The 12,818-nt window shown below is 37.6% G+C and overlaps 1 protein-coding gene across 1 annotated transcript in view; it reads left to right on the top strand.

Moving 5' to 3' along the window:
* Positions 1–12,818, top strand: part of LOC150085536 (ethylmalonyl-CoA decarboxylase-like) — a 56,098-nt gene that overhangs the window by 15,832 nt on the left and 27,448 nt on the right. The window contains exon 2 of the mRNA XM_090373318.1: positions 2,763–2,854. Coding sequence (XP_090229444.1) covers positions 2,764–2,854 — 91 coding nt within the window. The 5' untranslated portion in view covers position 2,763. The remainder of the gene's footprint in view (positions 1–2,762; positions 2,855–12,818) is intronic.

The following is a 12,818-nucleotide window of genomic DNA, read 5'->3' as shown; positions in this document are numbered from 1 at the left end:
TCTTACGAAGAAAGGCTTAAGTTTTGCAAATTACAGAGTCTGGAGACTAGGCACCGGCGAGGTGATCTGATAGAGGTGTATAAGGCTTTGAATGGTTTGAGCATGCTCAATGCCAATGGGATTCTTCATCTTTCTCAGAATAATCACCTCAGAGGGCATAAATTCAAATTGAGGAAGGACGGATGTCGGATAGATGTGCGGAAATTTGCCTTTGGCCAGCGGGTGGTTGGTTGGTGGAACCGACTTCCATCACTGGTTGTTGAAGTTGATAGCCTAAACAAATTTAAAGCTCAACTGGACAGGTATTTCGAACGAACGGAGGGGTGAAATGGGAGTGGGTTTTTTTTTTTTTTTTTTTTTGTTTTTTTTTTGGCTGATGCTGAATAAGCTTGCTTTCTTGCATCATATGCCTCTGCTAATGCTAATGCTAATGCTAAATGCTAAATCTGAAAGACACCTTGTCTTTAACTTCCTCCTTCGAGAATCCAAAATCTTTTAAGTTTTTAATGAATAGATCTTTAAGTATATCCTCCTTAACATAATCATGAGGGGCACCATATATTAACACTGTTGGATCTGATAACTGAGGTTTCTCCATCATTGTAAGATCTATCTCTTTCAAGGCAGGAGCAGAAGAGATCCTATTAGCATCTGCCGAATGTGTGGTCTCCACAAGGATCCTCTTATTTGTAAGGAGATGAATTCATTTGCTTTCTTCTCCTTGTGGTCATGCTTAATGACTTGAGTCACTTTCTTCTCCTTGTGGTCATGCTTAATGACTTGAGTCACTTTCTTCTCCTTGTGGTCATGCTTAATGACTTGAGTCACTTTCTTCTCCTAGTGGTCATGCTTAATGACTTGAGTCACTTTCTGCTTTATGTCTTGACTCGAACTCAAGGAAGAGTCCTGAGAATAATCAGATTCTGAGGATAATCAGATTCCCAACTTGCACTGTCAGCCTCTGTTTGGATTTTGGTTTATTTTGTTCACGACCAAAGCTGTTGTCACTGCCTCCAAGTCAGCCCAAAGACCAAAAATTCTATTGGATGCTGGTTTTGTTATTGTACTTGGCTCTTTAGACATTATTTCTCCTAAAGCCCTTCTTACCTTAGCCAATGCCACATACACCTAAGAGGCATTTAATGATCCTCCCAGGTTTAAACCATCTATAAAAGAAATCCTATAGTCCTCCCTACTGAAAACAGTAATTATATTATCCCCTATACCACTTGGAGAATCATAAACTCCATAACCCTCACCGTTCTCGGCTGTACTACTTGCTTGAACTACTTTAACGAGAGACTGGCGGTTCATATCTTCTTCATCATTCAAGGTCATAATTTTTCCATATTTGTTTTATCAAGTTTCAGTTTGTCTTTTTCCCTTATTATAATAGTTTTAGGGGTCTTTGATTTCCTTTTACCTTTATTTCTTATTGGTGTCCAAAAAGATTCTTTCTCTAGAGACACCTGTCTTGTTGCAAAATCCACAGAGGAAGAATATGCTTGAGAAGAAGATGAATATGCATCAAATTCCTGGGATCAAGTAATATCTCTGTCTTCTTCTGACATTATATTATTTAGAAAAGTAATCTAGACAATGAAAAGTCTGAGAACCAATTAATTCCCAGTCTATCAATATAGACACTTTTCCCCACCTGGGATGAAATCTGCATAAGAGTTGAAGATTTCCCCAAGGTGGGTTTTCAGATCTCAGCCCTTAATGGACAGGGACGCCATAAAATTATGCACCAAATAAGTAATTCCTCAACCCCAAAATTAAGAGAGTTACAGCCACTTTAAATTTCTTTAAAAGTAGCCCAAAACTAGGCCCATGTTAGCCTATGGGACTTTACCAAAATGTAATTGTGAATTCAAAGTAATAAAACACTAATATGTCCACAGTATATGATCACATATAAATATTTAATGGCTTCTCCCTAAAGGTGGCTAACCCAAGCCAGTAAATATTCAATGCAACAAGGTATCAAGTCTCCATTTTGTGTAATGTTATTTCAACGGGACAATGTAAAGTCTATGGGAATTTTCACAAGGAAAAATCCTCTATGGTAAGCCTATGAGGCTATGGTCTATATATGCGTCGCTATTAGAGACAAAATTTTCAAACACCAATATCTTGTATGTATCTTCAGCACCTGCAATAAAATTTTATCCTATGACTCACCAATGTTATCTCTATCCATTTCATATATTTAATAAACATAACTACTCTTTAAACCACACTTATGCATCAAAAAAGGGGAGCACAATTCCATAAGCACTTAACACAACCATCACTACGCCACCTGCCATCTGCAAATTATGACAGCTGAAAAATATTTTTATTATTATTATTAGCCATATGGTGCAAGGAAGCCCGATGATTATGATGCACCAGCCAAAAAAAAATTTGAGTGCCCTAAGAGAGAGAGATAGATAAATACATAAAAGTAGGAGGAAATCACCAAAAGAGGAAAGAATGATGGTATCCAGCTCAGGACCCTGGGTGTGCCAAGCCCATACTCACCAGATGTGAGCCCCTGGGGTAATTATTTTATATTCCACTTCAGATAAGTGTTTTTTTTTTTTTGGTTTTTTTTATTTTATGAAGGTTTTATGAGCTAGTTCCTCAAAAAAGAATTTCACTATAATTTGTTTGGGATCAGACTTGACTTTTTTTTAATTAACTTTTTTTTTTTTTTTTTGATAAATGAGTGTCTTCTTATTAAGTTATTGATATAATTTTTTCCCTTTTACATTCAGTATGTCTCAAGGCTTGTTTATTAGAGAACTAATTCCTGTTAAACTTTTGAACTTTTTGAAGTGCTTAAAAGGCTCAAACTCTTTAAAAACAGGTAATAATGCAAATTAGTGTTATTAAAATATTGATATGAATGCAAAGCTGGTAAAACATTTTGATTTGTTTTATATATATATATTTTTTACAATTAAGAGTAAAGTTTGGATTTGTTCATATAGTGAAACATTTATTACTTATTTCATTAAGTTTTCATTGACATGCTAGACACTATCATAAATTTGTTGGTTAAAGTAAGTATAATAACATAAAATTTTAGACATATAAAATAATTTGTAATTTTTTTTTATGTTAACTTTTTGAACTGGAAAGCACTATTTTTGATATTTTTACTAGATATATAATCATTGATTGGTTGTTAGTAACTGTTTAAATTTGTAAAACAACCTGTTTTATTTGTATTCCAAACTTAGTAAAGTGCATTACCTCCCTGCAAATTATGACGGTTTAAAAACATTTTATTTCACACTAGAAAGTTTTTATGAGCTTGTTCCTTGAAAAAACTTTTGACAGAATTTAACTGTTACTTGTTTTGGATCACATGAAAACTTGCAAGTAACAAAATACTTTATTTATTTATTTTTTTTTTTTTTGTAACTTAGTATCAGAACTAATTCTTGTTAAACTGTTCATTTTTTAAGTGTTTAAAAACTTCAAAATATTTAAAAACAAGTGATAATGCATATTAATTCATTTGTTTATTTATTATGATCCTTGAGGTTGTCACAGACATTCTCTCAGATATGCTAGACAAGCTGTACTTGCTACCTGGGAGTCTAAAACGCTGATGGAACTGATATTCGGGGGACACTCAAGTCAAGTGGACCCAATTTCGGCGAAGTCCGGACGGTCTGTGATAGCCAAATCCTCTGCTTGCACCTTCACGATGGTGGGACTGTTAGTAATCCTGGGTATAACCTCCATGCACAAGTAGATGGTGGGTGACCACCCAGGTGTGAACCAACGTAAGCAGGGGTCGCCCCTCTATGTTACCAGGCAGTACTAGGTGGTAGGTGACTCTCATCAACCGGTGCAATACCACCATTTTGCTTATTGGAGGCTTGAAGTGGTGGAACCCATGTTTAGTCTCTAGAGCTAAGTTCCGGTCAACCCTTCCCTATCTCTTCCATCATGCAGTATGATTGATGACTTTTGAGGTTATGATGAACGTCGTGGCGAGATCCAATATTCCTTACATTTCGAGGGTACAGCTCTAAAACGGTGTTCGCAGGCCGGCCGCTAGTTAGTACACCGGACCGAACCTATTGGTAACTCTCTAGGAGACCTCCGGATCAACTAGTGTATAATCTTGCTACCTCTACTCTGCCAGATAGTGACTGGAGGGAGTCCGAGTAGTGTGTATGTGGGGAGCATTGTTGAGGCTACGTTATGTCAAGGATCTGGGTATATTCTTACCATGTGTACGCCATATCCAAAAATTTCATTACTTCATACAGCATGTCCCACCTACTTTTTCTTACTATTGAATACACCATGAATTGTCAAACTAATAGAGCAAGCTTATCTGCGAAAAGATCTAAACCTCCCACGGACTTCCTAATTCATTTCACAAATATACAGGTCTCAATTCTAATCTCAACGATGTCTATTTCCACTTGCAGTCTGCCAAACCCCATGTACTTTTTCTGACAGAATCTCAGTTATCGGTTGATTCAACTAATGCTCATCTCAGTTGCCCAAATTATTTGCTGTATGATTCCTTTCACCTCAAAGGTGGTACTTGTGCATATGTCCGTTCTGATATTCCCTGTCAGAGACTTGTCAATTTGGAATCTCCTCTCTTTGATCTTCTCTGGCTTAAAATCTCTCTACCTCATTGTGTCAAATTCATCTGTTATCTCTACCGTACTCCCAACTCCACTAATCACTTGGAGCTCTTTGACTTCCTCTCTTTGCAACTTGACTTTCTCCAGTCCAACTTTCCTAACAGTGAGGTAATTTTTCTTGATGATTTTAATGTTCACAACAGCAGCTGGCTTCCGTTTTCTAGTCACACCGACCCAGCAGGTCGAGATGCTGAGGCTTTTGTAATTACTAATGACCTAGCACAGATTGTTCATTTACCTACAAGAATACCGGACAATCCTAATCATATAGCCAATACGCTTGATCTTTTTCTCACAAACAACCCTTCTAAGTACATGGTCGAAGTGAGAGGTCCTTTAGGCACTTCAGATCACAACTTGGTGATTGTCTCTTCTCCAATGGAACCTTTATCTCATGGCTATTCCCAACCTCGTGTTGTTTGGCATTACAAGAATGCAAAATGGGATGACCTGTGAGACTTCTTTTCTTCTTTTCCTTGGTCGGATTACTGTTTCCAAACTTCTGATGTCAGCGTTTGCTCAGATCGTGTCAGTGAAATTATTCTCGCAGGAATGGAATCCTTTATCCCACACTCCACTTTAAAATCTCGTCCTTTATCTAAACCTTGGTTTTACAATGAATGTGCTAAGGCTGTTGTTCAAGAGAAGAATGTTGCATATCATAATTGGCTTGTTTCTAATTCTTCAGTTTCATTTTCTGCCTACGCCAAACCTCGCTGTTGTTTGTTTGTTATTTGGTTTTTAGGAGCATTAGCAACTAAGGCCATATTGCTCCGGGAATATGCGGTGGTCATTCCCTTGATCTTTCCGCATCCTCCGTATTTGGTGGTGATGGGCTCGAACCCCGGTCTAATCAAGAAGCATGTGCTACGCACTGCTGCTCCTTCCCACCTGGCTACGGAGGCGGCCCAAACCTCGCAACAATTGTAAAGCAGTCATTAATCAGTCCAAACTAGAGTTTGAACAGGCTAAGGGTAGAAAACTTGCTTCTTTCTCTAATGATAGCCGAGCATTCTGGTCTCTTGCCAAAGCTATTGGCCGCAACTTTTGCCCATCTCTGCTCCCACCTCTGTCCAAACCAGATGGTTCTGTTGTCACTTCAGCCAAGGATAAAGCTGACCTTCTAGCATCCCATTTTTCTTCCAGCTCATGTATTAATGATCTTGGTAAAACACTTCCCACCATTTCCAACATGGTCCATTCAATGCCTCCTGTGGTCTTTCGTCAAAAGGGTATCAGAAGGATTTTGATGAATCTTGATGCTAAGAAAGCTCCAGGTCCTGATGGTATTTCTCCACTTGTTCTCAAAACCTGTGCTGCTGAACTTACTCCTATTCTTTGCCGCCTTTTTTCACTTTTTTATTCCAAAGGTGTTTTTCCTTCTGCTTGGAAATTTGCTCATATCCAGCCAGTTCCTAAAAAGGGTGACAAATCCCTCCCATCCAATTATCGCCCATTGCAATTACTTCTACTCTTTCTAAAGTAATGGAGAAATCAATTAACCGTTAACTCTTAAACTACCTTGAAACCTTCCGTCTGATCAATGATCGCCAGTATGGATTCTGTCAGTGTCGATCCACTGGTGATATTCTGGCTTATGTTACCCATTTATGGACTAATTCAATGGAAAGGTTCGGTGAAACACAAGTAGTTGCTCTTGACATCTCAAAGGCTTTTGATCTTGTTTGGCATAAAGATCTTCTAAACAAGCTTCCATCTTATGGTTTGCCAACTGTTTTTAGTAATTGGTTATCTAGTTTTCTCTCTGACCGCTCACTGAAGGTGATGGTAGATGGCTCTCTGTCTTCTAACTTCTCCATTAATGCCGGTGTCGCTCAAGGTTCAGTTCTTTCCCCCACTCTTTTCCTCTTGTATATTAATGACCTTCTTCCATTGACTGGAAATCCTATCCATAGTTTTGCCGATGATAGCACATTGCATTCCACTTTCCATTTTGAGAAACCTTGTCCTGCTCAATCAGCTTCAACTTCTCGAAAATCTGCTACCAATTCCTTAAATGCTGATCTTCAGGTAATTCTCCAGTGGGGCAAAGACAACTTAGTTGATTTCAACCCTTCTAAAACTCAGTCTTGTCTTATATCTCGCAAAAAGGATTCTTCTGCTCCTATGCTTATCTTTAGTGACACTCTGATTTCTAATTTCTAGGCAAAATGATATATATCTTTTGGGGATTACCCTGATTTCTAATCTCTCTTGGCACAAGCACATTACAAATATTGCTTCTTCTGAATCTAAAAAACTTGGTTTTCTCTTTCGCTCTTGGCATTTCTTTTCTTCCAAACAGCTGCTCACTCTGTATAAATCGCAAATCCGCCCTGCCATGGAATATTGTTCTCACATCTGGTGTGGTGCCCCCAAAACCTCTCTCAGGCTTCTTGATTCCATTCAGAAGAGGGCAGTCAGGTTAATTAATGATTCATCTCTAACAGAGTCTCTCCACTTGCTTTCTCATAGACGTACTGTTTCTGCTGCATGCCTCTTCTACAGATACTTCCATGGGTACTGTTCTTCTGAATTGGCTTCTATAATTCCCGCTCTCCCTTTCAAAACAGTCCGAACACGTGCTGCCACCAGCCAACATCCATTTACTGTCCAACTTCAAACCCACAGAACCAACTTTTCATCTTCCTCAATTATTCATTAATTTTCAGGAAATACAAGTGAAGGAAGGTTGTTCCAGAAACTGCCGTTTTCTGGAACAACCTTCCTTCACTCGTATTTCCTGAAAATTACAGTCTACAGAAGTTCAAGTCCAATGTCAACAAATATCTTCTTTCGTCTTCTCAACCTCCAACCCAAGCACAGTACTAAGTACTATAGGTTCTAATACCTCTCGTGTTTTCGATTCACATAAAAAAAAAAAAAAAAAAATTATATTTATTATTTTAATGGGCATTTGAATTACTGTATTGTGCATAATCATACTAAATTAGTGTTTTAAAAAGAATGGGGAAAATATGTGTAAAACATTCCACAATAGGTTAATTTGCATATTATATTATTTTGATACAATAGGACCTGGGCATTTGTGGGAATCTCAAAGATTTTTGATTGGAAAAACCTTGATGAGCATACTTAAAGACCCACGAGAAAAACAGGGAAGGGATTAGGTTTGTGGCTAGTAAGATATTTTTGTATAAAATCAATTTTGATATTAATCCATGATATAGGTCACCAGTTGGCAGACTGATGTTTGCATCCTTCTCATCATTTTTCATGGAAAACAACTAATACGAGCCTAAGACAATAATTCATATTTAAAGTAATTATTTTAGTTTATCATTTTTGCAAGTTCCCTTAATTTGATACATGACCATTTAAAAAACATCATATTTTAATTTTGAATGCACATTTCTTCACCTTTTGTAATAATAAGTAAGTGTTCCACAATAAAAGGAATTAAAAGTATGTTACTTAAAAGTTTATTAATTTTATGCAGCTTTGCATAAATTTGTATAAATATTTATATACATTTTGCATAAATTATTTGCATTTTTTGCAGGCACTGATTATTATTATTAGCCATATGGCGCAAGGAAGCCTGAGGCTTATGCTGCACTAGCCAAAAAAAAAAAAAAAAAAAAATCCCACATTACCCTGAGAGAGAGAGAGAGAGAGAGAGAGAGAGAGAGAGAGAGAGAGAGAGAGAGAGAGGAATGATGATATCCAGCTCAGGACCCTGGATATATATTATACCTGGGTTTGCCAAGCCCATACTCACCAGATGTGAGCCTCCTGGGGATCAGTATTGTGATGATCCTGATTCTTTTTACATCTTTGGAGCAACATTTTGATTATGTTGGAATTACATGAGGAGCATAATTGGCTCATGATGTGTTTCTATTTAGTCTCAAGTAGGACTGCATTTTCCAAGGAGCATGTGTCAAGCCTGTCTTTCTTGTGTGACACTTGAGTTAATTGCGAAGTTTAATAATGAGTTTGGTAGGCTTTATCTAGTGTGCATTCTCACAATCTCATTTATGGAGTGAGATTAAAGTTACTGCATATTATTTTAAGGATGCATGCATTCGATTTAGGATCCAGCTTGATATGTCATTGACAGCAAACCTGGAATAGAAGAAGGGTATATGAAAGTGACATCTAGAAGATTTATGCCATTCTTAAATGTGACTTTCACTGTTTCATGCAGATTCATCAAATTGGAGGAGTGGTTTAATATGACAACTAGTAAGAAACAGGTTAGATAAGAAAGTAGAGGTGCTGTCTCCTCTGTTGTTCTGATGATATTAATATGCTAAAACCAGTTTCTGTGGCAGTTGCAACTGCATGTTGATTTTTATATAATTAACATCCTTTAATTGGCATCCTTTGCATTGCAGAACCTGTGGCTCTGAAATGCAAAAGATGTCAATTGCCCAAGTGAAGCATGCTCTCTGTTGTGTTTTTTGTTGATTTCATTTCACTTTAGTTTAATCTTGATGTAACCAAGTGGGAGGTTGTTCTTGCCTTTCCATGACTGAAAATAACTGATCTCATTTGTTTGTATTGTACTGTATTTCTGATACACACGTCCATTTACTTGTATTGCTACTAGGTAGTGTCTTAGTTGAGTGAATCATGTCTTGGTCTAGGTGGAAGAATACATTCATTGCAGTGTGATAATGTTTAGATCAGGATTAAACTGAAATGAACTGTATAAGCATATATGATTCAATGTGGTAAATTCCCATTAGTATTAGTATTTGTGTGCTTTCTTCCATGTTGTGGTATAGTTTGGATTCTTTTGTGTTTGGTTGTCCAGCATTCTTTTGTTGAGGTCATTTTGTTATGCAGTTAGGCTGGGGATGCCCAGGATCAGTTTGTCTGAGCATGTATTAGTATTAGCTAAATAGTGCATGGAGGCCACAGGCTTTTGTTACCCTTGTTAAAAAAAAAAAAAAAAAAAAAAAAGGTAAAATATAGATAAGAAAATACAGTCGGACCTCTATATAACGAAATCGATTGTTCGCTTGAAAAAATTCGTTACACAGAAATTTTGTTGTTATTATTATTATTAGCCATATGGTGCAAGGAAACCTGAGGCTTATGCTGCACCAGCCAAAAAGAAAAAAAAAAAAAAAAAAAAATTCCTACATTACCCTGAGAGAGAGAGAGAGAGAGAGTAGAAGGGAATCACCAAGAAAGCAAAAAAGAGAAGAATGATGATATCCAGCTCAGGACCCTGGGTTTGCAAGCCCATACTCACCAGATGATATGACTCTTTCAACAGTGAAAAATACTGTAAATTCAGAAATATAGTAAAAGATGGGAAATAAATGGGAATGAATAAATTTTCTAACATTTTAAAACAATTAATTTATTAATATCACATATTAAGAAATTACTATTTACATGATGCACACAATGTATTAGTACACTTTCAAGAATTATTTTGTAAAATATTTAGTTATTTTTTGTTGTACAATGCATTCTACTATACACCGTTTATAAAAATGTTCCCATTTGTTTTAACACTCAAATATATATTCTGTTACATTTTCTTCCCACTGAAGGCCTCAATGCAAAGTTTCAAATGCTGCCAACATTTATTTATTGTTTGGAAGGTCACTAGTCAATATTGTCAGTTGTTCTTTGAATGCTCTCCAAAATATTGGAGTCACTCGGATATTCGGCTACTATGACATCATTATCAACTCCTAAAAATTCGTCAAGAACAATTTCTCCACTGATCAAACCTCGCTTGGAACTCTTCCCAAGATTGCTCAATGTCTTGTAGTAGTTCATCCCTCTCATTGCTTTTAATTAGCGTTTTGGCAAAACATGCTTTTGCAAAACAATTCTGAATCATTGTTTCCACCACATCTTGACTCCACACTTTCAGCAACTATGCACATCTGCAAATCTATAGGTTTGTTGGTTTCTATTCTCAGTAGAATTTTTTTTTCAGTATACACCTTTGATAGTGCATTTTCAAATCCTTGGCCCATTGGCTGCAGTTTAGACGAGGTATTCGGATGGAAGAAAACAAGCTTCACACTTGTAATTCCGAAATTACTGAGTGAAGGTGGGCAGGGCAGTTGTTGAAATTCAACGCAATTTTTCTGTTTTCTTTTGTCATCTTTCTATTGAAATTTAAAATCCACTGTTCACTTGTCATCCAAGCTTTTTTGTTTTAGTTGTAGTCTAACTCTAGTGACTTTACTCCTTTGAAACATGGGGTTGTTTACTTTTGTCTATTACCAAAAGCTTCAGTTTTTCATTACCAGCCATATTTGCACCAACCAAGAGTGTAATTCTCTCCTTACTATTTTTACCACCTACATATTTATCACCTTTAAAAGTCAGTGTCTTGCTCAGCAAACATTTAAAAAATAGACATTTAATCAATGTTGAATATACTGGTGTGCAAAATTTAAGACCAGTCAGGTTTTCTTCTGTAGCTTTTCATAGGAGTGGCCTGGATATGGGAAAAGCATACCAAAGGAACCTCGTGAGGTATAGAAATGATGAAGGAAACAATACCGACACAACAGCGGAAACAAAACGGTACAGAGGGACTTTATTTAAAAATGGCAACATAGCACTGGCTGCTATGATAGAGATGCATCACTGCCAAAGATGGAACAAAGGGAAGAGGTGGTCCTCAGTAGGAGATATGGCCACCCCTAATGTCGATGCGGGCTTTGCACCGCCTGTTCATACTTAGAACAATGTTGTTGATAAGTTCTTGCAGTAACATTGTCCATTCCTCTGTCAGTGCCATCTTCAGCTGGTGAACATTTTCTGGTGGGTGTGGATCTGCCGTTAGGCATTTCCCCCCTGGGCACCTCTGTAGCCAGGTGGGTAGGAGCAGCAGTGCGTAGCACACACTTCTTGATTAGACTGGAGTTCGAACCCGTGACCACCAAATATGGAGGATGCAGAAAGGTCAGGGAATGACCACTGCATATCCCTGGAGCAATATTGCCTTAGTTGCTAATGCTCCTAAAAACCAAATAACAAACAAACAAACCAGGCATCTCCCCATAGCATCCCATATGTGTTCGAAGGGATTTAAATTGGGGGGAAACAGGCACGCCAATCCATATAAACAATGTCCTCACTTTCCAAAAGCATATCAACAGCTACGGTGTGATGGGGTGTGGCATTATCATCCATAAACAAAAACCCAGGGCCAATGGCACCTCAGAACAGATGCACATGGAGAAGGATTACCTCAGTACAGTAGCATGCACTGGATATAGTACCGCCTTCCAGTATTGGGAGTTGTGTACGTCCATCTAAGATAATGTCTCCCCAGACGAAAACACCTCGACCACCATATCGATCCCTTTCAGTGATGTTTGCAGGGTGATACCGTGTGCCAAACTGTTGGCAGATTAGCTGATGTCTAGAATCTCTGCTGAGACTTAATCTGCTCTCATCAGTAAAGAGTATCTTAAGTAAAAAGATTTTGTAGTTATAACCTTTAGAAATAGTGTTGGTCCTTAAGTTTTGCACACCAGTATATCTTTGTGCTCGTAGTCCTCCATGATTTTTTTTCAAAACTGTTTCTTTCCAGTGGGTATATTCTTCTTAGCTTGCAACTCCACTTTCATCGGAAATAACTTTTTCGAGTAAGCCCTGGTTTTCTTTAAATTTGACCAGCCAACCAGAACTGTCTTGGAATGTTTTATGCCCCAGAAAAGATGCGTACTCCATAGCCTTTTCTTTTATTAATGGCCCTGATATCAGCACCTTTTGGTCTGGAATCAACTTCATTTACTTAAACACTGCTTCATCTACGCCTTCACAAAGACATAATTTTGCACTCTTCTGACTATATCCCATTTCCTCAAACACTTTGAAAATCGAAACAGTTTTTCAGAATGGTTAACGCACTACTCCCAGGAATACCAAATTTTAAAGAAATTTATTTATTTATTTTTTTACAGAGAAAACAGGTTGACCAGAGCCAATGTCTGCGTCGGGAATATGCCTTAATCTTTGCCAGTGGCTGTGGACTTGACCAGCGTGACTTCTCAGTGCAGTATTGTACTGAGAAGTACACTACTGTACTGAGTTTTGAGGGAGGCAAAGGCCTCCCTCAAAACCTTCCATCTTTTTCTATCCTGTGCCGTGTTTGGGCAGTTTCCTCCTGCAGGGTTTTATGGGAACCACTAAATTATAAAA

Source organism: Mastigoproctus giganteus, chromosome 5 (assembly GCF_048544385.1).
Source record: "Mastigoproctus giganteus isolate SK-2022 chromosome 5, ASM4854438v1, whole genome shotgun sequence".
NCBI classification, from domain to species: Eukaryota; Metazoa; Arthropoda; class Arachnida; order Uropygi; family Thelyphonidae; genus Mastigoproctus; species Mastigoproctus giganteus.
This window is presented reverse-complemented; position numbering and strand designations above follow the sequence as displayed.